Source organism: Neovison vison, chromosome 1, assembly GCF_020171115.1.
Source record: "Neovison vison isolate M4711 chromosome 1, ASM_NN_V1, whole genome shotgun sequence".
Taxonomy (NCBI): Eukaryota; Metazoa; Chordata; class Mammalia; order Carnivora; family Mustelidae; genus Neogale; species Neogale vison.
Genome location: NC_058091.1, coordinates 70837426 through 70863376, shown reverse-complemented (window position 1 = coordinate 70863376; position 25951 = coordinate 70837426). Strand labels below are relative to the sequence as shown.

The 25951-nt window shown below is 38.6% G+C and overlaps 1 protein-coding gene across 3 annotated transcripts in view; it reads left to right on the top strand.

The window, feature by feature from the left end:
* The window catches only part of L3MBTL3 (L3MBTL histone methyl-lysine binding protein 3), a 111781-nt gene that overhangs the window by 41252 nt on the left and 44578 nt on the right, over nt 1–25951 (top strand). For all 3 annotated transcript variants that reach the window (XM_044249080.1, XM_044249087.1, XM_044249070.1), the window contains 5 exons: nt 1232–1323; nt 3829–3980; nt 16377–16453; nt 21619–21704; nt 23502–23612. In XM_044249080.1, coding sequence (XP_044105015.1) covers nt 1232–1323; nt 3829–3980; nt 16377–16453; nt 21619–21704; nt 23502–23612 — 518 coding nt within the window. The remainder of the gene's footprint in view (nt 1–1231; nt 1324–3828; nt 3981–16376; nt 16454–21618; nt 21705–23501; nt 23613–25951) is intronic.

Below are 25951 nucleotides of genomic sequence, written 5' to 3'. Positions count from 1 at the left end.
GAAAATTTAGTTCTAATCTGTTGACATGACTAAGTTTACTTACTCATATTTCATTATATAGAAAATCTCTAGAAATTATGCACTGAATTCACGAATCTTAATATTTTAGGAGATTGGGAGGGAGAATGTAGCCCTAAATGCTGGTTTGAGTGGAGGTTGAATTAATAGCAATTACTTTTTTGTTCCTGAGTTCTCTATACTACAGTCTGCCAGTGATTCTGCCTATTTCATTTTTACCTAAAGATCCAAGAATAACAGATAACCATCTTTTTCCAGTCCATCTCTAGTGTATTTCATAATATCTTGTTTCTTTCCTTTTCAACTGTTTCATTCAGTATTGCTTATTTGGTGTCAAAGATCCAGGAGACCAGTGTGGTATTTTTGGCCTGTTTCAGGGCTCTCGTTTTTTCATGGGCTAGCCATCCTTTGGTTTTAAGTGAAAAATTAATGGCAGAATGGTATTTTCAGATGACTGAAGGATTAAACAAAAACACGTAGAAAAAAATGAGCGTGAAAAAGAGAATCTGCAAGCCTTTATATAAATTGACCTCCTATATGTGGGAAATTATTCGCTGTTCTTTTCCTGCTGCCTTCTGGACTTTAATGGAGGTAGAAGAGAGCACATGAGCCAATAAAATAAAATGCTCGATTTCCTTTTTAAAGGAAATGTTGGCTTCAACAACATTAAATGTGAAATTGTGAGCATGAAGGCAAGGACATTTCCATTATTATAATTTGCCAGCATCCTTTCTTCATAAATCTTGAATTGTCATTCTTGTGGTGATAGACCAAGAAGATTTTATCTGTTTTATTACTGTTTTCTCCAGTTTCCAACTTGTTCCTGCAAGTGAGTTTCCCAAAATAGAACAGGTGAGGGGAAAATAAAGATTTTGACTCCCCCGCTCACTCGTTGACTGTGGAGCAGTTATACTTCAATACTGATAGAAATAGCCTGGTAATAAGCAGACCAGAGTACAATACATATTTATTACCTTTTATTTATATCCTTTATCGTTCATTCAGAGTTGGAAAAATTATACAATTTGTTGGAAATAAATACAGCCTGTGTGAGACAATCCATAGTTACAAATTATGAGTTAAATTTTGTCTTTTTAAAAAAATCGATTGTTCGATTTCAGCACGTTGGAGGTATAGCTAAAAGTGGGAATGGAAAATTAGGTATGAAACATTTTTACATTTTGCTCAGTCTGTGTATATGTGCTTATCCAAGGTTATAAAGAAGAAGAATTTAATTGGCAGACCTATCTTAAGACATGCAGAGCTCAAGCTGCTCCCAAGTCATTGTTTGAAAATCAGAATATAGTAAGTACATCCAAAATACTTTTCCTTTCAAGGGAAGTGACTTTTGATGTTTCACAGGATAAACTAAAAGTGATACCAAGAGACTATAGTAAGTTTTATTGTTTTGGTAAATAAAGCACTCTTACTTAAACTTTAAAATTAGCTTAAAATTATCATGAATACATATTTTATAGCCAAATCATTGTTACTGTGTTTTATTGAAGGGTGGAAGGCAACACAGGAAGGAAACCCTGGTGAATTTACAGTAAAAGTACATAAAAAATTGGAAAAATTTACAAAGTTAACAAGTGTTAACTTGTTGTTCACGTGGGATTCGTGCAGTGAAATGAGGGTAGCCCTGTTGGGATTTGCAAGCTTAGGGACAGTGATTCACCTTCCTTCTAGCGAGTAGCTTCCTCTTGCCATGTAACGGAAGCAAAGTCTGGATGTGTATGTCTTTACCATATTTTTGACTTGTGTTCCCACTTTCCACGCTGTGTTCCCTGTTGCATCTCTGAGGAAGCCCAACATGTTACACTCCTCTTCCTTGGCCCCGTTCTGATCTAACTGGAATTAACAGAGCAGACAGGTAGAAAGCCAAAATACCATCTTTCTAACAGTTAAGGGCTCAGTTGGAGTACATGCATGGCCTCTATCTGTTGACAAATGAGCTCGTGGATTCTGAGACCTCGAATTACGATGTACTGGCCCTTCTGCCCCATCCCCCAAGCCCAGGAGCACTGGATTGGGGCAGACCCACACCCCGCAGGGACAGAACAAGCCTGTAGAGGGGTGGAAATTCCATGCCCTGTAGGCCAGTTTGCTCTTGTGAGTGGGACCACTTCCTTCTTCCAGATTCACCAGTCAGGTAACAGTGAGTGAGAACGTAGAGAGAGACAATAATATTTCAGTAATGGGGTTCCCTCCAAATGGAAATGAATATTAGGACGGGATAGAAACTTTCTCACCCACTCCAAATACCTTCTGTTTGCGAAATGGTTTTAACCAGTTGTTTCAGGCATTGGTCTGATGGCTAAACAAGTCTCTGATCAAATTGAACATAGGCCAGGTTGAATTAGAGAACTGAAGAGGGCTGTGTGTGTGCGTGTGTATGCGTGCGTGTGTTTAGGTAACTAATAGAGCTAATGAGCCAGATCATTTTTTTAAAAATCTCTTAATTGAGAGGAGAGCTTAATTACTGAAATGTAAATACCATGTTCTCAGTAGGTATTCTCTGTCAAGACAAGGGAGGGAGGTCAGTTAGGTGGAAAATCCAGCAGCCTGCTCCAAGATTCCTAATCCCTGTCTGGTTCTCTGAGGATGCATTCAGTCAGGGATTTGATTAACTGCCTTGAACCGTCATCTTAAATTCTGTGCAGTGCTGGCATACAGCTTAATCTTGAGCAATGGGTTTGATCTCCAAGACGCAGTTAACTTTCCTATCCCTAAATTCTTCTACCTCAGAATATGCAAATATTTGTGGTCAGAGCCCTGGTAAATAATTTCAGGACTTAAACGTATCGTCAGGGTATCTGTGTACCATTAATTCATGCTCCTTCTGTTCATCTGGGACATATGCTAGCATTTTCAGATACATGTTATCTACACTTCTGTAATGAGAGCTGGATAGTTACAGTAAAATGAGAGATAACAGTTGTTTTGCTTAAAGAAAGTAGAATAGTTATCTGTGTGCTTAAGTCTGGACAGAGGATTTTTTTAAGAAGGGCAGAAATGACTTGGGATGTTATGATTGGCATAACTGATATCCCAGTACATCTCTCCAAGTTAGGATAATTTTCCTCACACAAGATCCTAAGGAATGTTTATATTTCAGTGCACCTCAGGCACTAAATCTTATTGAGCTGTTATTGTCTTGGTTCCATATCCCAGATGGCTGATCATGTTTGGTGTTCGTTATGTTAAAAATTATTTTGAATGGCCATGTGTGTTCAGCCGTTTGTTTTGCTGCTTTTGTGAATAATATCTGTAGTGTTAGGTAAAAGTTGTAATAACTTGCAGCTTTTCATGTCTGAAGATGACCTACTTTCAGTAGAGTTCTCTTTAGAGAGATCGCTTCAGAAATGGGAGTGAACTTGGACTGACTCATACACATTTTTAACTTGATTAAGTGCATATTTTGTGTGAAATAATTTTCATGATTAAGTCTGTAATCAAGAACAAGAAAAACAAAAAGGGAACTGTATGGTGAATTAAACCTGCCCAACTAGTGGAATTGTCTAACTAGGGTGCCAGAACACATATTGAAATTGATTAAACTCTGTGAGGTTACGAGTATTTTGGTCTGGAGGTCCAGATATCCGCCTAGTGACTTGGGTGTACCAACAGGACATTGTTTTATCATTGCTGCTTGTTGGAAAGCGACCCTGCTTGAAAACCAGTACATGCTCTTTAAATAACGTGAAGGCGGCTGACAGACGCCAGGCCTTCAGCGGGGAGGTGTAGAGAGGGTACAGATCTAGCTGTTAAGTGTGTGCTTATCTCTAATTAAATCTGTGTGTTTCATAGACAGTGATCCCATCAGGCTTTCGAGTTGGAATGAAGCTCGAAGCTGTAGACAAAAAGAATCCTGCATTCATCTGTGTTGCTACGGTAACAGATATGGTGGACAATCGTTTCCTGGTACATTTTGACAACTGGGACGAGAGCTATGACTATTGGTGAGACCTTTTCCGTTGCTGTGTGCTGTCTGTGATGGGTGTGTTCAAGGCCACCAGGTGCAGGGAAACAATACTAATGCAAAGCTCATGACTAAAAAAATAGCAGTGCTTTGTCCCATTCTTTGCCATTTCAGATTTTTAATTTTGCACCTATTTCATATGGCACGTATTTCTAGAGAGTATCCTTCAATTCAACTTCATGACTTGTATTTTCACTCATTCCTGCTGTGGAAGTGTGGTTTACCCCCCATCCAACACATGTTCGTGTGGGAGTGCCCAGAGATGCATACTTCCCCCTTATCCTGGGTGTCCTCTGTCATTTTCTGAGAAAATAATTTTCCTTCCTATTTTTATTCTCAGTAACTAATTCAACCATTTTTTTTCCAATTTATTTATTTTCAGAAAAACAGAATTCATTATTTTTTCACCATAATTCAACCATTTTTAATTGCCAAATACAAATATATTAATTGAGGAATATTCTTAATCCTTAGAGCTTTGGGACATACTACATAAAGTAGTAGGAGCAACATATTAGAAAATCATATACCTGTAATTCTAATAAAGCCATTATATATATATTTTTTAAGGATTTTATTTATTTATTTGACAGAGAGAAATCACAAGTAGATGGAGAGGCAGGCAGAGAGAGAGAGAGGGAAGCAGGCTCCCTGCTGAGCAGAGAGCCCGATGCGGGACTTGATCCTAGGTCCCTGAGATCATGACCTGAGCCGAAGGCAGCGGCTTAACCCACTGAGCCACCCAGGCGCCCCTAAAGCCATTATATTTTGATTAAGCAGTTGAAATAGTGATTTCCATACCTAATTCAAGTTTATTGATCATTACAATTCAGTTTCCTGGTGAAGGTCATTTCTGAAGTACTTAATTCCTTCCTAGAACACTGGCAATGAGAACATATCTTTATAAAATACGGCCAGTGTTACAGTATCAATTGAATACTAATTTATATAGGTGTTGCTGCGTTTCAGGAAAGCTTGTTTCCTGACCTGACTTTTGAGTATGCATACATTTAAAAATTCAGCTGAGTTGTCAATCATTTCCATTACTCCTCAAATTGGATTCTTAGAGACCAGTTTTACTTACAATGTTTTAAAAAGGAGAGGCATTGAATCCATTTGCTATTCATACTTTTTAAATGCTTCCTGTTATACATTACATGTGTTTTTTACAGAATTTCTTTTAAGGGTAGACAAGCAGTTCCATTATTACACCACACAGAGTCTTGTACTTCTGAATATTTTCGATGTGTTTTTCCCCAGCTTTTTTCTGCAAAGCATAATTTGCCCCATAGCGTATCTTTTCATTCCGTTTGCAATAAAAATTTTTGAAATATAGACCATTTTAAGCCTATACAAAAGTAGAATAATAGTGACCTGTCTGCAGCCACTTTGCAGCATCAAAAATTATCAACTTAAGATTCACTCTTGTTTTCTCTGTATTCCTTCTCCTGAAATCCCAACTTCAGGATTCTTTTTTTTTTTCTTTTTTAAAAGATTTTATTTATTTATTTGACAGACAGAGGGCACAAGTAGGCAGAGAGGTGGGGCGGGGGGGAGGGGAGAAGGGAAGCAGGCCCCCTGCTGAGCAGAGAGCCCGATGCGGGGCTCGATCCCCAGATCCTGGGATCACGACCCGAGCTGAAGGCAGAGGCTCTAACCCACTGGGCCACCCAGGCGCCCCTCAGGATTATTTTGAAGCAAATTTCATATAGCTTAGCATTTCATTAGTGTATATTTCAGTGTGTGTCTTTTAAAGATAGGGATTCTTTTTCTCCAGATTCATTGTTATAAATGCCATTTTGCTATTGACATATTTGAACATTCTTCCCAATTATCTTAGTTTTGTGGTTTTTTGTGTGTTGTTTTTTTCCTTTTTTTTTAGATTTGATGGTTTTAAATCCAAACGAGGTGTACTCTTCATGATTGTTTTGATGTTTCTCCTGATCTCTTTCTTTATAGATTCCTATTCCTCTCCTTCTCTACCCCTTGTAACTTTTATTGAAGAAACAGAGGTGCTTGTCCTGTTGAGTCTCCCACAGCCTGGACTTGTTGACTGAATTCTCATATTGCTTACCGTGTTCATCTGTTCTTCATATTTCTTACTAATTCTTGGTTTCTGTTTCATTCAAAATTATCTGTTCCTAACTTGAGTGAGGGAATTGATGAGAAAACATTTAAATTAAATTAAATTTAAATTAAGTTGAGTAACACCATAAATCTGTTCTGAGGTCAAGTGTGTTTCTCCCTTGCTGTGTTTGATGTGCTATAATGGTGACAGTAGCAGAGTGATGACCAGATCCATTAATAAAGTGATACTTCAGGGGCGCCTGGCTGGCTCAGTCAGAAGAGCTTGTGACTCTTGATCTCAGGGTCATGAGTTTGAGGCCCATGTTGGGTATATAGATTATTTAAATAAATATTTTTAAAAATAAGTGATACTTTAAAGCAATTATTAAAATTTGTTAAAATGAGTGCTTTTTGTTTTTAAAGTTCTGATTCATTTAGGGTGATTTTTATTTTTAGTTTTTGTCTGATTTAAACAAAATGGGTAAATGTTTGTTATTTTTTGTGGTCTTAGAAGTATTAGAGAGTGTTGAAAATGTTAAGTTGTCATAAGATGTGTTTCCTTTAAAAATGTTCTTCTAGAAAAAAGTAATGAAAAGCCTAGAAGACTTTGTCACATTCATTTTTCTTTGATGCCCAAATGCCTAGGGAATAGGAAAGATACTGGGTTCTTTTTTTAGAAAGAGCAGAGAAAAAAGATTTTTTTAACACTGATTTTTATGTTTTTATGAGCACAGACTAATTATTTTTAGGACAAAATGTACTTTGAGGATTTACTTATACTTTTAACTGTTGACATGAAATCATATTTTGTTCATTGTCAGGATAAGAGTACAGCGTGTTCTCTTTCTCAGTATGCAATTATGGCACATTGAAAATTGCTTAAATGCATTGGAATTTCTCCAGCTTTATTAAATATTATGTTCTTTGATCTTTGAATTTTGGGATGGGTTTATCTGTATAAATTACTTGTTTAGGTATATAATTGAGGTTACAAATAAGATTGCTTTCTGAATTTAAAATGGTTTGGAAATGAGATTTTTTTTCCCATTTGGATTGAATAGTGCTCTTACATCTTTTTTTTTTACCTTAGTGGGAGTTGGACAACATGTATAGTTGACCCTTGAATAGTGTAGGGGGCAGGAGTCCTCACCCCCAGTACAGTCACAAATTCGTGTGTAACTTTTGACTCTCCAAAAACTTAATAGCCTGCTGTTGACTGGAAGCCTTACTGATCACATAGCCAGTTGGTGAATTTGCATTTTGCATGCTATGAGTGTTATATACTGTTTTCTTCTAATAAGGAAAGCTAGAGATAAGAAAATTTTATTAAGAAAATCATAAGGAAGAGAAAACACATTTATAGTACTGTATATATTGGAAAAAAATCCACATACAAGTGGACCCATGCAGTTCAAACATGTATTATTCAAGGGGTCAAGTATATAAATCTGTCTATGTTTGTAGTAGTACAAATGCAATGAAATGTTTCTTCCTTCCAAAGAGGAAAACTGAAAATGTATGCAGAGTTGAAGTAGTTTTTACTAAAGGGGAAATAGTTTATGTTAGAATAAACTTTGCTTTACCTCTGGGTTTCCCATGTGCTTTCCTTATTCTGGTAATTGCTAGCAGCTTAATTCTATCCCCTTGACAGTCATTAGACTTATTAGTAATCCTAAATAGCTTGGAATAGTAGAACTAGAAAGGACTTGAAAGTTGGGGAGCATCACCATCAAGGTGAGGATGCCGTTGTCCTCCCAGAGCAGTGCCCAGTCTTCCACTGCCTGGAGACTGGGCTCCTCAGCAGAGCGCTGGTGTGAAGGAGCCTCCCCTCCCTTCCCCTGGGCACTAGCAAGGAACCTTCCTTTTTTTATATTAACATAAAACGTTAATTAGCCCCAGGGGTACAGGTCTGTGAATCGCCAAGGAACCTTCCTTTTAAGAAAAGTTATTTTCATGTGGTCTGGTCTTTTGGGAACTAGGAAGGCACAGCAGGACTTCACTGATTGTTGAGTAGAAAAGCTGTCATAATTGAGACTGCAGCTTCAACTGTCCCTGAATTTCAGTCTGGTTTCCCAGTTGAGGCAGGGCAAGAAAAAATCAACAAGCAGATCTATGAAAAAGAGAAGAGTCAAGTTACTGAATTAGAACGAACAGGGGGCTAGGGCCATTATCTCTAAGTGTACTTCAAACTTTGTTATTGTTTTTTGGGGGTTGGGGTTTTTTTGGTTTGTTTGTTTGTTTGTTTAGAGGTGGCTCTCTTTTATCTCCCCAAAGTAATGTTGAAAAGTTTACAGCATGTTGTCCATTTCTGAGAGCAGTGTCAAAGTTAACAGGTTTGTCATCATTTGAGAAGCATGGGTTGATGGTGGTCACAGTTACAGAGATGAAAGGAACCTAGGTAGCTCTGCATTTCTTCCCTGAGGGGCTCAGGGTCAGGGGAGGGGCACAAACCACAGGTTGCACGGTACATGGTTTGTGCTTAGTTTTTAGAACCAACCACTTGCTATCTAAGGTGGTGGGTAGGGGAAGGACTGACTGATTGAATGGAGGGATCTTGCGGAAGGTTTCCTGGGGGATCTGGGATTTGAGCTGGATGATGAAGGATCATAGGAATCAGCTCTTGGATGTTGGGATGGAATATTCCTGGCCAAGGAAAGCATGTACTTATGTTTAGGCCCAGGCGAGCAAACAGAGGTATGTTTGGGGAATGGCAGCCCATCTGTTTAGTAAGTGACTTTACTCGTGTCTAAGCTTTAGCTGCTCCCTTTGCAAAAGGGATAATAATATGTACCTCATAGGGTGTTGTGAGGATTAAAATAAAAGTTTAAGAAGCAGAAACCAGTTTGCAGAAGGTTAAAGAGATGGCTACAAGGGACTTCAGGCAGAGAAGGTAGGTCCTGGAGGTGAAAACAGATTATGGGGTGTTGGGGGTGGGGGCAGTCAACAGTCAGGGTAGGGTTCCCTGCACAAAAAGAGTTTTGAGCTTAGTTTTCAGGCTGAAGAAAGGAGGCCACCATGAGGAAGGTATCTGAGACTGTGGTCCTGTAGGAAGAGCTAACCTGGGGGAGAAAGGAGCTCCCTTCCCCGTCAGCCTGGAGAAGATGAAGAAATGATGGGAAAATTTGAGAGAAACATAATGATGTGGCATCTCCTTTCTCTTTCCCAAGGAGTCACTGTTAGTGAAAAATCACGTTTTAAGCTTAAAGCAAATTAATAATATTAAAAACAGCTGCTATGGGGAATGGGCTTGGAAATGAATTAGGGATGAAAAGAACTACTTAACTCAGCCTGATGATATTTGGGGTTTAGTAGTGAAACACAGAGTAACGGAGGCCCCTGAGAATTGGCGCAGACCCAAACCAGGAAAGCAGGGTTCTGGGAAATAAAGGGAGTCATCATGCTCTGAATTCAGGGAGTAGGCAAGGCCAAGTGGTGTGTATTTCTTCAAAGAATCTGAACCATTATTGCTTGAAATGAAGACTTTAGTATTTTCCTTAAGTGAGCATCTTGAAATGTTCTTGTTTGACTCTGCCTAAATTTGCAGAGTCCGGAGCGCATGCATTTTGTTGAGCTTTTGGCTGTGATTTGAGAAAACCAGTATCTCTTTCTTTTCACCTGAAAGTCTTGTTGAAATCTCTTAACCTCTTTCTGTTTTCATAAAATGAATATCTTAGCATCTACTCTCTTTATCATTATATTAACATGAGTTTTTCGTGAGTGATTTCTTTGGATTCTGACCTTTTCGAAGTCTACCTGTTGAGGTCTGACTGGATCTTAGGAGTCTTCATGAATAATTTTCACTCGCTTATGAAATGGACTTTTTTTTTTTTAATTAAGATTTATTTATTTATTTTTGAGAGAGCACGTGACCTTGTGCGAGCAGGGGGAGGGGCAGAGAGAGAATCCCCCAAGAAGACTCCCCACTGAGTACAGAACCCAACACAGGCTCCATCTCATGACCCTGAGATCATAACCTGAACTGAAATCAAGAGTCGGGACCCTTCACCAACACTTCACCAACTGAGCCACCCAGGGGCCCCTGAAATGGACTTAAAAAAGTGTTTGACATGGACTTCCTTGATGATTTTTATAGAAACCCAAAAGAACGAAGGGGGGGGGTACAATGATCAACAGTTCAAACATCTCACCATCAGTCATTTGTCTATAATTACATTTCTTTCTGGTTCCGTTTCTGCTTTTGAACACTAGATGGGACTAAGAGATGACTTGTTTGACAGTAGTAGTAGCAGAAAGGATTTCACAGGCTTCCAACTTCATTCTCAGTGAAGTGTTGGCTGATGGGCAGAGTGTGAGTACAATAGATGAAAACGGGGTCATTTCTGTTTTCTCTACTGAGATGGCTTCCTGTTGATTTTAAATGGTAACTTTGATTAGTATTTAGGCAGCATTAAACCTTACATAAGATTCGAGTAGTACAGGAATGTATCACTGAGATATACCACAGTATTTTTCTTAATTGCAGTTTATAGAGAAATGCAATAAAATCGAAAGAATTAGTAATGTTGCAGTTCTTACTGTAATCACCATGAGCCTGGCAGATAATTATAAAAACTATTTGATAGCTGTATTAGATTGGGAAGAAAGAAATTAGACAAATGTATATGTTTTCTTTTTATTATTTTTCATGAGCGCTATGTGAATTACTGCCTTGCTCTAAAATAAAATAAGAATTTCTCTGAAATAGAGGCAATACATAATCAGTAATAATCCATAACCAAATGAGTGTCTCAATAAAGAGTAGAGTATCTGGAAATAGAGTTTTATAGCCTTGTTTATATAATTTATAACAATGTTTTTATTTTATTCATTTCCAGTGTAGTTAACATACAGTGCTATATTAGTTTCACATATACAGTGCAGTGATTCAGCAATTACACACATTACTCAGGGGTCATCAAGAAAAGTGTATCCCTAATCCCCTTCACCTGGTTCCCCCATGCCCCTTTCCATCTCCCCTCTGGAAACCATAAGTTTGTGCTCTATAGTTAAGAGTCTGTTTTTTGGTTTCCCTCCCCCCTCTTTTTTTCCCTTAAATTCCACATATGAGTGAAATGTGGCATTTGTCTCTCTCAAATTTGACTTACTTTGCTTAGCATTACACTCTTTAGCTCTATCCATATTGTTGCAAATGGGAAAATTTAACTCTTTATGGCTTAATAATATTCCATTATATATATTTACCATATCTTTATCCATTCATCAATTGTTGGATACTTGGGCTGCTTCTATAATTTGACTATTGTAAATAATGCTGTGATAAACATAAGTGTACCCGTATTCTTCTGAATTAGTGTTTTTGTATTCTTTGGGTAAATACCCAAGAGTGATTTACTGGATCATATGATATTTCTGTTTTTAATTTTTTTTTTTTTTTAAAGATTTTATTTATTTATTTGAGAGAGAGAGACAGTGAGAGAGAGCATGAGCAAGGAGAAGGTCAGAGAGCGAAGCAGACTCCCCATGGAGCTGGGAGCCCGATGTGGGACTCGATCCCGGGACTCCAGGATCACGCCCTGAGCCGAAGGCAGTCGTCCAACCAACTGAGCCACCCAGGCGTCCCTGTTTTTAATTTTTTTTAAAGACATTATTTATGTATTTGAGAGAGAGAGAGATCAAAAGTAGACAGAGAGACAGGTTGGGGACGTGGTGAGGAAGCAGGCTTCCTGCTGAGCCCGACTCGGGGCTCAATCCCAGGACCCTGGAATCATGACCTGAACCGAAGGCAGAGGCTTAACCCACTGAGCCACCCAGGCACCCTGCTTTTAATTTTTTTAGGAATTTCCATATTGTTTTCCACAGTGGCTACACCAGTGTATATTCCCACAACAGAATGTATTTTAAGGAATTATATATTAAAATATATTTTATGAAATTATATCATTGTAAGATATGTACCAGTTGCTGTATGGACTTAGCATTGACCTAGCAGTGTTTTGTTTTGTTTTCAGATTTCTAAAATAATGACATACACATATATACATAACCCTAATACATAGATTAAGAGAAGTACTGGTGTGGGGAAGGGTGGTAGGAGATAACAAGTGAATAAAAGAAGAGAAAGGTAGAAACCTTTAACTATAAATTTAAAGGTATATTTCACTGAAATAATTCTGAGAAAAATCCACATTAAAAATTGGGGCTCAGGGCACCTGGGTGGCTCAGTGGGTTAAGCCTCTGCCTTCGGCTCAGGCCGTGATCTCAGGGTCCTGGGATCAAGCCCCACATTGGGCTCTCTGCTCAGCAGAGAGCCTGCTTCCTGCCCCCCACCCTTCTTTGCCTGGCTCTCTGCCTTCTTATGATCGCTCTCTGCAAATAAATATAAAATCTTAAAAAAAAAAAAATGGGGGCTCTATCAACTCACTTTGATACTGTTCAGGGCTACTGATTTAAAAGTTGGTTTGTAAAGAGGTGACTATATATTGATCTCATTCACTTAGAGCATTTTTTAGAAAGTTCTTTGTTTTTCACTAGTCATAAGACTTTTACTCACCAGAAACTCTAGCCACTGTGTTACCTTTCTGGCTTTTCGTTTTCCATTCAGAGAGGACTGTGTTGAGATTTCCTGATCTTTTAGGATAGACTCAGTGGATCTGGTTAATAGAGCAAGACTGGATTTCTTGGCATCCTTTAGACCAACATTTTCCAAACTGTGTTCTGCAGAACACTAGCGTTCCACATGATGTTAATGGACTGTCCACTAAAGCACTATTTTATAGTTAAATATTTTTAGGAAATACTAGGTTAAATAATTTGAAACTTGTTTGTTTATGATATAACTTGACAGTCTTTAATACGCTAATGATGCATTAAATATCTCAATCATTTAGCCCTTACTTTTTTAAGCTTCATTACACCCTTTAACTTTGAAAACTCCAATAAGAAATATTCTACAACTTTTTTTAAACAGATTTTAATTGTCATGTGTTGTTAGGTGCCTATACATTTATTTTATAATCCTGTTATAACTACTCCATTGTAACTGTAGCCTCCTTTGCCTTATATTGTGTTTGCCTGGCAAAATCCCAAACCTGGTTGAACTAACTTTGTGCCCACTATGAGTGATTGAATGTAGCTAGAGAAAGGCGCAACGTGCTCACTCATCTAACGTCCCATTCATGACTGCTAACCTCAGGTGGACATTAATGCCTTCCCATAATCCTGCTCAACAGATTCCCGTCGTTCTTCCAGATCACTAAAGTCCGCTCCATTGTTTCCTTCAAACCTCTCTCACTTCCTTCCCTACCCTCCCTCAACTGATAACCTTGTTTCCTGGTCAGTGAGAAAAAAGACTGCCAGCAGAGATGTCCGAGTGCTCCCACTGTCTTGTCTGGTGGGTATATTCTCTGCCCATAGACCAAACCCTCTCTGTGACTGTTGGGTGCAGTGCCTGTCTGTGCCTTAGGAGCCCACTCTCACGCCAGAGATTCCATTCCCTCTCACTGAGTCATTTCTCTCTTCTGCATCAATAGGTCATCCCTCTCTGCTAAATTATTCTTATCAGTATCCAAATAAGAGAAGGGATTTTGGGGGTTTTTGATACCCCTGGTAGACCTACCTCCTAGAACACTACCCTGATCATGGTCATTGCTCAGCATATAGTTCTTGAATAAATGAAGTAATACTTCCCATCTTTTGTAAAGAGTTTTATTTTAAAGCAATTCTAAACATTTTAAAGCAATTCTAAACTTAAAAAATAGTACAGAGGAGGGCACCTGGCTGGCTCAGTCAGTAGGGAGTGCAACTCTTGATCTCAGAGTTGTGACTTTGAGCCCCATGTTGGGGGATAGAGTTTACTTGAAAAAAAAAAAAGTACAGAAAATTTCCATATATGCCTCACTCAGCTTTCCCCTCTGGATTTCCCAACTTAAGACAAACAATACCAAAAGCAGTAAGATTCCTTTTGCTCTTGGTTTCCTTTTAAAACAGCTCCTAAAGCATGTCGACTCCATCTGCCATCCATCCATTTTACTCTTAAACCCACTCTATTCCAGGGGTGCCTGGGTGGTGTGGACGGTTGAGCGTCTGTCTGACTTCTTGGTTGGGCTCAGGTCTTGTTCTCAGGGTCATGGGATCGAACCCAAGCTCCGTGCTCAGCGCAGTCTGCTCGAGTATCTCTCTCCCTCCCTCACCCTGTGCTCCTTCCCATCTCCCCACCTAAAATAGATAAATACTTTTTAAAAAACCAACCCTCCCTATTCCAGTTTCTGTCCTTTCTTTTTTTTTTTTTTTTCCAATTTTTTCCCCAATTTTTTCCCAATTTTTCATGGCAATTTCTTTTTTTTTTTTAATTTATTTTCAGCGTAACAGTATTCATTATTTTTGCATCACACCCAGTGCTCTATGCAATCCTTGCCCTCTCCAATACCCCTGGTTCCCCCAACCTCCTACCCCCTGCCCCTTCAAAACCCTCAGATTGTTTTTCAGAGTCCATAGTCTCTCATGGTTCAACTCCCCTTCCAATTTCCCTCAACTCCCTTCTCCTCTCCATCTCCCCTTGTCCTCCATGCTATTTGTTATGCTCCACAAATAAGTGAAACCATAAATTGACTCTCTCTGCTTGACTTATTTCACTCAGCATCATCTCTTCCAGTCCCGTCCATGTTGCTACAAAAGTTGGGTATTCATCCTTTCTGATGGAGGCATAATACTCCATAGTGTCTGTCCTTTCTTATCCCCAGTTCCACCAGAACACCCTTGTCAAGAATGCTAAAGACCTTTACATTGATAAATCCAGTGATCAATTCTGGTTTCTTCTCTTCTTTGATTTTGACTCAGCCTTGACTTCTTTCTTTCTTCCCTTCACTTATTTTCTAGACATTTCTTCATGAACGTCTTTCCCTCCTACCTCTTCTGTTGTCTCTCTGTATTCATTCACCAGATGGCCTCGTCTCTGTTCATGACTTTAAATATCATCCAAAATGCTGATGACTCACTCTTACATTTGTGCTTTTACCCTTGATCTTGTCTTTGAACTCCAGATTTTTGTGCTCATTATCTCTTTGACTTCTTAACCTATCTGTCAAACATATCTTGATAACAAAACTCTTAACCATTCGCAATGCTCAAGACCATGTCTGCAGTCTTCCCATCTCGGGAAATGGTCCTGCATTCTTCCTGTGGCCCATGCCCTAGACCTTGGAATGTTCTTGACTTCTTCACATCACTTACATTCTGTATCAAATGTACCAGCATATTCTGTTGGTTTTTTCTTTAAAGTATAGACCTAAAAACATGATCACTTCTTATTATCTTTACCAGCAGTACTTTGGTCCAGGTCACTATCATCAACTCTGGAAAAGGCACTCTAAGAGCCTCATCTCATTTCCAGTGTGCTTAATTGTCTGCCAAGCAATCAGAATAATTACTTCAAAACATAAATTAGATTATGCCACTCTTCTGCCTAAAACCCCATGCATGATATTTTAGTAAACATCATTTTACTCTGAGTAAAATCCCAAGACCTTATCATCCCTAGACCCTTCCTGATATTATTGCCTATTCTCTGCTTTCCTTAGTCTATTCCTGACATAGCTGTGAGACTCCCAATTCATAGCCTTGATACTTGCTGTTCCTTCTGCCTGAAATGGCTTTTTTTCTTATGCATTTGAGTGGCGCAGTTCTCTTTCTTCACTTTCTTTAGGTGTCACCTTATTTGAGAAGCCCCTTTGACTTTACTGTTTGAAGGGTTTTTCCATTTTGCTCTCTGCCTCTTCCACTTCCTGTCCACATAGTGTTCTGCCTCCAGAGTACATATTTTATTAATTTATTTCTTGTCTCTTCCCGGTATACTGAAGATCCTGCAGAGGCAGGAACTTTGTACATGTCTTATGTGCTACTGTATCCTCCTTGTCTGTGCTAGTGTCTGATGCATTGTAACTGCTCAGAGTTTAAAATGAAAGAGGGAGCAAATGAATGTTGCACGTTAAGTTCGGGAGTACATAGACCAGGTTTGATCAGGAGCAAGGACTCAGATGCCACATAATACATGCTGCTGAAGAGTCTTATGAAAATACAAGCTTGACTGAAGGAAAGATGGCAGAGGGGAGAAGAGAGTGAGGATAGGAAGGGGCTACCCCGTCTTAATGCCTGGTCTCTGCCATTGTGACAGATGATAGAAATAGTACGCTTGCTTTTTGAGGGTGATCAAGCTTCCTGCTTTTTGCATGTTTGTCCTTACAGATGCTGAATAATTTTAGCTTGCTTGTGTATATGATTATTTATGTACACATTTACTTGTATCTGATGATTTATCCTGGTAATTACAGTTTTGTGGTTTATATAACTACAGGTGTGAAGCATCAAGTCCACATATTCATCCAGTTGGTTGGTGTAAAGAACATAGAAGAACACTTATTACTCCACCAGGTTTGTATTTATTATGTGTCTGCTATTTTTTAAAAGATTTTATCTACTTATCTCTCAGAGAGAGATCAGAATCAGGGGGAGCAGCAGACAGAGGGAGGAGCAGGCTCCCTGCCGAGCAGGAAACCTGATGCAGGGCTCAATCCCAGAATCCTGGGATCATGACCTGAGGCAAAGGCAGACACTTAACCGACTGAGCCACCAGGTGCCTCTTATGTGTCTAATACTATTTTTCATATGCATCAGGTGTCTGCAAACTTTTTCCGTAAAGGGCCAGATAGAACATATTTATGACTTTGTAGGCCATATGATCTCTGTCATAACTAGTCAATTCAGTTTTAGCAACCCTAAATGATATAGAAACGAATGAACGTAGTTACGTCTGAGTAAAACTTCATTTGCAAAGAACAGGCAGCTGGCCTGCAAGCGGCAGTTTGCTGACCTCCAGTACTTCTGGAAGTATGTACATTGGTTTAGTCCATAACAGAGCATCAAAGGTTGTCTTCTTTGGAAGATAAGTTCTTTTATTTTTTTTTTTTTAATTTTTTAAAAGAGTTTATTTATTAGAGAGAGAGCACATACATACACGTGATCTGGGTGGGGGAGGGACACAGGGGGAGGGAGAAGCAGACTCCCTGCTGAGCAGGGAGCTTGTGGGGCTCAGCCCCAGGGCCCTGAGATCGCGACCAGAACTGAAGGCAGACACTTAACTCACTGAGCCACTCAGGTGCCCCAAGTTCTTCTTTTAAAAGGTCTTTTATTTCTCAAATTGAAATTCATTTCTAGACCTTGCATTAATATACATTGAAATACATCGTCTAACCACAGAAGTGAGTTGTCTAAAGCTTTAATGAACATAGAGAAATGGGCATAGGGGACAGCATTGTGGATGGAGCCTTGACCCACATGTGAGTCCATTCTGAGAAACGCACAGTGCTCACGTTTAAGTGAGAACTTGAGGCTTCAGTTTTGTTTTGTTTTGTTTTTCAATAACCTGGCTCAGAACTCACATATTCACTTTTCCTTTTTCTGTTGGGTTGTTGTTTCCAAAATTGATTTTGCACCTTTTTGCTGGTAGTACCTCTTCTCTGTTCTCTCTGCTATACAGATACTTCAGTGTCTGCTTCCAGCCCCGTGGCCCCCTCTCCACTTCCTCACCCACTTTGAGAGTGAATGGTGTAAGGCTGACAAATGGGCTCTCTGTCCTCGGTCACGTTGAGTTTATTTTCATGTGCATAATCAAGACAGCAGGTTTCCAAGCATATGCCTTTCGAAGGAGCCACCTGGGTGAAAAGACAGGGGTATCAGCTGGTGGAAAGTGTCACTGTCTTATGTGTGGTTACTTATGGGTACTTGTGTGAGCGATGACAACTTCCATTGTCACAGGCAAAGGATAGCTGCTTAGTTTGCTTAGAGCTGATTTGTGGATTTTGATGGCAGCAAAGACTCAACTTGGAGCTTCCAGTACTTGTCTCATTCCGTTCCAACAGCTGATTGCAGGTGGGGGCTTGTCTCCAGTTCCTCGGTACCATGTCTTAGTCTCTGATCATTTACTCACCCAGGGGACCACTTCTGTCATCCCAGGGATGGCTGAAATGAGTCTCTTCTGCTTTCTGACTTTTCTCCTGTGTGAAGGGACAAAAGCTCCTGTCCTTTACTGATTTATGGAGCTGTCTTGAAGATGAAAGGGCATTAGCATAAACAATGAAGTATTAAAGCAAGATATTAACAGTTTCATGGCTCAACTGTCGGGCTGCCCGGAAGATTTTTCCTGGACGACTCTCCTGTGTCCCACGGCTTACGTAGTGTTAGGAGCCGGTGAATGCTGATGGCATAGTTACCTGTGTGCCACTGTTAGCATCTGAGTTGCTTGGAGGATTCTTTTAGATTGCCCAATTTAGTCTTGATCCATTTTCTTCTTTCTTTCCCACCTTTTTGGTCATAATCAGAGATCTGACAAACAGAGAACCAGTGAACAGGAGGTTCCTCGTTATGTCTTCACAGCACTGGCTTAAGTACGGTGGGAAGGGCTGGTGTCAGGCATTGTTGTTGACTTACATTGGGAGGCAGATAACCAAGTCTTCAGTCTCCTTCTGTGGACTTTTATAACTTAGTGGAAGAGAAAAGCCATAGCTTTTTGACAAATTTTAAAAATCTGAACTTCATGTTCAAAAGTACCAAACACTGACAACAAAGATACACTTTCTCCAGTCCTTTTTCCTCCCAGGGCAGCTTCCTGGCTGCATCTCTGATGTCCTGTGTGAGAAGGATTCCAGTCACTCCCCAGAGGTAGCTGCCCCTTCGGCCACCCTTTCCACATCCTTGATCAGTCCTCTCAGCTGCCCTGCTAGATGCCCCATGTTCATGTTTTCTTTGAAACATGTAGCATGTCTACTGTTCTTTTTCCAAAATTAAAGTCTTGGTGACTTTTAAAATGATTTTCTTTTGAATTATCCAATTGTACATTAATACATGCTTGTTCTGAAAACTTTAGAGTGAAAATAGAGGTAATGGCTGTTCGCTCTCATAATAGTTTAAGAGTTTGTCCCTCTCTCTCTCCAGAAGAATCTTTTTGCCTCTCTGTATGCAGATTTCTATGCATGTGCAGTCAGCTTTAATATTACTTAAATTTTGCAAGATACGGTCCTTAAAATATATTGTAAAGTATTTGTATTCATAGAGATATGGTTGCATAATACTTACTCTTAAACCTTTATTTTGAAACAACTTCAAGGTACAGAAAAGGTACAAGAATAGTAGAAATCATCTATGCCCTTGACCCAAAGACCCATTCAAGTTCCTCAGTCTTATCAGGGATATCATTTGTTCTAAAAGGATCAGACATTGCACTCAGGTGTTACATCCCTCTACTCTCCTTCAGTTACGTTTTTCTTGACTTTCATGTCAGTATGTTTAAGGATCACAGATTAGTCATTTTGTTGTTGTGTTTTAAAGATTTTATGTATTATTTATTTATTTGAGCAACAGAGTGAGTGCATGAGCCAGGGGAGAGGTAGAGGGATAGATAGACTCCCCACTGAGCATGGAGCCTGATGTGGGGCTCTGATTCCAGGGCCCTGAGATGATGAGCTGAACTGAAGTCAGACACTTAACTGACTGAGCCATCCAGGAGCCCCACAGATTAGTCATTTTGTAGGATGCCACTTAATTTGGATATGCTTAGCATTTCCACTTTATTAGATCCGGGTTATATATTTGGGCAGGAATATCACAGAAACGGTGCTGTGTGGCATACAGTGCTCAGGTGGCATACGAAGTCAGTTTGTCTCATTCCTTGATTTTTTAACATTAATTGATCAAGGTGGTGTTTGCCAGGGGCATTTGGGTGGCTCAGTTGGTTAAGCATCCAAGTCTTGATTTGGGTCAGGCCATGATCTCAGTGTCCTGGGATTGAGCCCTGCATTGGGCTCTCTGCTCTATTCAGAGTTTACTTGAGGATTCTCTCTCCCTCTCTCTCTGCCCCTCCCCCTGTTTGTGTGTACATATACACTCTCTCTAAAATAAATTTTAAAAATCTTAAAAAAAAAAATAAAAAAGATGGGGTTTGCCAGGCTTCTTCACTAACATAATTTTTCCCCTCTCTAATTAGTAGGTATTTTGTGGAGAGATAATTTGAGATTGTATAAATATGCTGTACTTCATCCCAGCACCACTCACTAGTTTTAACATCTGTTGATATTTCTAGTACGAATTATTATTCTGACAGCTGCTAAATGCTAATTTTCTATTCCTTGTACATAATTAGCTGATATTCTTCTATAAAAAATAACTTTTTCATCTTTGCATTTATTCATTCAGTTAATTTATTTATCTCTGCATGGACTCATACATTACTGTTTTTATCAATGAGTTATAATCTCTAACCAGTATTATTTACTTCCATGTCCAGATTTTCTCACATTTGGCTGTGGGAGTCCCTTTAAGCTGTTACTATGTCCTTTGACATGTTCTAATCATTTTTTGAGAACTTCCTACTTTCTGGTATAGCCAGGCTTATTCTGTACTTTCCCTGATTCAAACTAAAATCTCAACAAGTAGGTGTGCTCGTTGCTGCTGGTATGATACTACTTCTGTCCTCTCAGATGACATAGTTAGGAAACACACTCATGTAAAAATATTTTTAAAAATTCTGTGTATTTATGTATCTATTTAGACATTGAAAACAGTGAATTTATATCCTTAGCTCCAATTCATATCCAAGACCCCTAAGTTTATTCTAGTTTCCTACTTTGTCTATTTATACCTCTTTTTTCAGTCGGTAAGAAGTCTGCCTTCTTTTATCTCAGTATATTTACCTATTTTTTCAGTCCTCTTTATGTTAATTCCTGCTCATGCCTGCCTAATGGATTTTGGACTCTGGAGGAAACAAAAGGAGGCAAGAGAAAAGAGGAATAGTTATTTCTACATATTCTTCGAACACTGTTCCATGACCTGGGGACTTGGGTGACTCAGTTGGTTGGGCTTCCTGATCCTTGGTTTTACTCAAGGTTGTGAGAGGGAGCCCCCCTCCGCACCGCCGCCGCTCAGGCTCTGAGCTCAGCATGTAGTCTGCTTGGGATTCTCTCTCCCATTCCCTCTCCCTCCCTCACTGCGTCTCTCTACATTCACACTCTCTAAAAATAAAATAAACCTAAAAAAAAAAAAATACCGTACCTATGACTTGATTTTTGTTTGTTTGACCTAATAATATGATGATATATCTGGAATATGTCACATATTAGTATATGTAAATCTGCCTCATTCTTCTTAACAAGTGCTTTCTATTCCTTATGTATTATATATAGGACACATAACAAACAACTGTGCATTGTCTGTGTGTACATGAGATTTTCCTAGATTAGTAGAATTGGACAGTAAAGGGTACTTTTGTTTGTGTGTATCTGTATATAGGACTTACCTGAGAATATAAATTATATGTATATGTATATCTTAAATTTTCATTTAAAAGGTAATAGAGGAGTCTTGATCAAGAGGAAAGTAATATAGTTATTAAACAGTTCTGAGTGTATTATTCAGTTTAAAGTGATTATGTGGGATAGGAACATAATTTCTTAGGTTACAGTAATAATATATCCTAATTTTACAGGTCAGTTTGTGGTTCTCACTGTCATTTTGGTGAAACCTGACAGGATTTACTTTTTTCTTAGGTTATCCAAATGTGAAACATTTTTCTTGGGATAAATACTTAGAAGAAACCAATTCTTTACCTGCTCCTGCAAGAGCTTTCAAAGTGGTGAGTTAATCTGTTTTACACTATTTGATTAATTTGTCTTGGCAATGGTGTACATTCATTGAAATTCAAGAACAGAAAGAGAGAGTACAAGTGAACCAGAATAGGAAAGGGAGGGAAACAGAAGACCACAGAAGATGTTTTTGACTTCTTACAATTTTGAAAGTCAAAGTTATTACTGGGGTTTTTGTTGTTTGCATCCAGAAAATACTTTCAGTTTGGACCTGTCTCCTTGGAAAATATTTCTGCTTGAATTGGTATGTAATGAGTTGTTGTGGTCTTATGGCAAACTTCTATTTTTCCAGGTAGATGTTCTGAAAAACCAAAACAAGATAGGATATTTTCTAATGAAAATTGTATTTAACAGTTCCTTTGGATTTGTTTATGGCAAGCTGAGTTGCTGTTTTTCATTTTATTGCTATTAATCAGCATGTTTAATTATCAAAATACAAGGTCACCTGCTTATTTTAATAGTATCTTTCTAACCGGAGTCATTGCATCTTACATATAACTTGGTAAGATTCAAAGTAAACCTCATTTCTTTGCAAGGGAAAAATAAGTAATGAAATGTATTTTAAAATTTTTTTATTTCTAAAAGCTTCTTTTATAATTTCTAGTTTTCTGTGAATTTAAAGAAAACTATATTAAATATTTAAAAAATATTTTAATGTCACATAATTAGTCTGTCATAAACCTCACTTTTCTTTAAGTGATTTTCTTGTGTATAAATTGCTAGAGTTTTTAATGATAGAATTAATTAGAGGTATGGGCCCAAATATAGAAAAGAACATCAAAATTTTTTAAAGAAAAAAGCACATAAAGAAAAGCCATGTAAAAACAGCATATCTGATAGTAAACTTAGGATTTAAAAATGAATAGTTATGACCTACTTAAGAATTTTTACCTGACTCTCTGACTTTAACTCAAGCTATTACAAAGAAGAACTTGCATTGCATTTTGCTTTGAACTGGATAAAATCACATCAGTATCTGCCTACATGTCTCCTGTCACAGTGATACCAAAGAGAAAACTATGATTTCTCTAGTTTGGCCTTCAGCTGCCTTGCATTGATTGTTTTTTATCCTTTACATAATTTTCACACTTAATTTTCAGAGCCACTGTTTTGTTATACCCAATTTAAAGAACAGGGGTGTGAAGCTCAGAAAAGTTAAGCAATTTGCCTAATACAACAGTCACCTTGCCTTCTGCAGCTTGCCACTTTTTTCGAGGTTTGCAAGTTTCTGCTGAGGACTGAGGCGTAGGTAGCAAAGGTCTAGGAGCAAAGGTCCTCCTTACTCATTTCTGTTTTTACAGGACAAATTCCATCTTGTATGTTTTGATGGCTAATTTTCCTTTTTTTAAAGACATCTGCTTTTGGGTCTGATCATTTATAATCTCTGTGTCACTTCTCTGTCACTTTAAAGTTCTTCCCTCTTTTTCTGTAAATTATTTAAATACTTGTTGATTTTTGCCAAGATGCCTTCTTCTCACTAATGAGAAAAACTTCTTGCCTTCCCCGTGGCTAATCAAATAACTGAAGCATTTTGAATTTTATCTTAAGATCTTTGCTTTCTGTTTGCTCCTGTGGCTGGGTGCTCTGGTTGTTTCTATTGCCTCAGGGTTTGGCCCTGTGATTTGGGATTGTGCTTTTTGATAGGGAGGGAAAGGTCCAAAGCTATTGTAGGAACTTGTGAGTTAGAAGGTTGATTCTGTAAATAGCTCATCTTATGCTGTCTTTGTGACACGGAGCCCACCTTCTCTTCCTCTGAATCTTACCATGTAAACTTTTCTGTATGGCAGAAACCTCCACATGGATTTCAGAAGAAAATGAAGCTTGAAGTCATAGACAAAAGAAATCCTATGTTTATTAGAGTAGCAACAGTTGCGGACACGGATGATCACCGAATAAAAGTGAGTGTACTCTGGTGGAGTTTTGTCTTTGTTCTACGATATCTTGGATGGAAACGTAGGCAGATGTTTAACTTATGAGGTCCTATAATTAGTCAGACCATAGGAATATGCAAATAAAACAGCTGTGCGTCTTTGTCAATGTTTATCCAGTTTTTTTCCTTTAATCGATGCAAGAATTTCTCTTTGTGACTGACAGTTACTATGTTGTAACTCTGTTCTTTCTCCCAGCACAAACTCGAAATATTAAATGTCTGTCGTAAATCATAGAGTGATTTCTTCTGAATATGGCACCTCATTCTTCAATAGTATGCTCTTTTTTTCCCTGAAAACTTGCAGATTAATGTTTTCTGATGGGATTGTATTAGATGTAGACTTTTCAGAAGAAAAGTACAGAAGCACATCCTTTTAATATAGGATGCGGAAAGAGAAGTAATCTCAAAGAAGATCAGATTGTACCTTTCACAGGGTCAAGGAATGTTCAGGAAGGTGGATCCAATTTGTTCTGTTGGAAACTGGTAACGTCAAGTGTAGCCACAGATCCCAGTGAGGAGCCAGGAGTTCTCTTCAGCCAGATCAAATGTCAAATGTCAGGTCCTTGACTGGCTGTATTCTTTAAGAAAAAACGCTTAAAAAGTTAATTGTTTTCATGGGTGGGACTTAGAGACGAGTGGATTTCACCATTTGATAAGAAAGCAGAGAGCCAGCTTTTTCACATGAAGATCCCCATTTTTGGCATCTGAGTCCTTCTCTGGAGCCTTCCAGTTTCTGCCAGTCCCCTCCCTGATGGCTGCTGGGCGAGACAGAGAGAAGGATGGGGTTGGAATGTGCAGCTCTTGCTCAGTTCCTTACTTTCTGTCCCACCCATGGCCGTGGGATATTTATTCTAGAATTCAGAGCCTTAGTGATTTTATTTCTCTACAAGGTAAACCTCTACTCTCTGGCAGAGTTGTTGAAGGGGCAGTTACCATGGTGGGGGGAGTTGGGGAGCACACTAAGGGAATCTCCTACCTCCTGCCACCAGATTGAGTCCTTCTTGGGTTCTGCCTGGTACATCCATTTGCTCTGGTCCTGTTCTCAGGTGCCTAGGCTGCCCCCCACCCACTCTATCCTGTAGGTCAGCACTCCTTCGTTTGCCCTCCACTCACGTTGCTGCTTACTGTCACTTCTCAACTGTCGGCCCCTTTACTTCTCCATTTGTCCTCCTGGCTTTAGACCTTTGCCGAGGGAGAGAGAGGCTTAAGCAAGCTCTATGTCCAGCATAGAGCCTAGCTTGGGGCTTGATCTCACAACGTTGAGATCATGACCTGAGCCCAAGTCTAGAATCATACTCTTAACTGAGTGAGCTGCCCAGGTGCCCCTCATATTATTTTCTTTAGATTTTTTTTATTAAATTTAGAATTATTGCTGAGTTGCTTTCATATATAATTGTATTTCTAGTGGAACATTTGTATTATAAATATTTTTTATGTCTCTTTTGGGTTTGTAAAAGTTTTAAGTATTTCATGTTACACATTTGTGTATCTTCCTTTCTTGTTCTTTGTTAGACTTTGGATTACTTTTCAAAATAGTCACCAGCAAGAGTAAAACTATAAAACGTTACTAAAGTGTCTGATTTTTTCTTTGTTTAAAACCTCTTAATATGCCAGCAACTGAAGTAGTAGAATTTACAAGAGATGAAATAAAACTATACAGACATTAATAAAATTATTTCATCTGGGCTTCTTGAATGAGAATTTTGATTCGGGTTAGTATTAACTTTTGCATATATTATTTTTTATATACTTTCAGATAGCATTTTTAAGTATATTTGGTACTTATCAAAGAGAATTTTATTGTTACCTCTGTTTATAATATCTAAACTAAATTTTATCTCTGAAATTATAACTTTAAACTACTAAAATTCTCCAGATTGTCTACCAGTCTAGTTTATAGGTGGTATTAGACTTATCTATGGTATCTAAAGTACATTAATTCTAGATAGATAACATCTCATTGCCAAACTAAGTCAGTTTCATGGAAAACTTTGACACATTGTGGTATCAACAGATATGCTAGATCTACCATAAACATTCTTAAAGACATATGTAAGGAAACTTTAAAAAGAACCCTTTTGTTTATTTATGATATCAAGACTTTCAGAGACTCTATTGGCGTACAGTAATGTACTAGTTAATATCCATGGGTCTCAATTCTGAGCGCACACCTCAGTTACTTAGACATTGAGTAAACAACATAAGTATGCGCAAAACGAAACCTGTGGTTTAACAATCTGCTAGGTGGGCTCAGATGTTTTGTTTGTTTTTTCCCCCCTTTATCTCTTTCTCCTTTTCATCATTGAG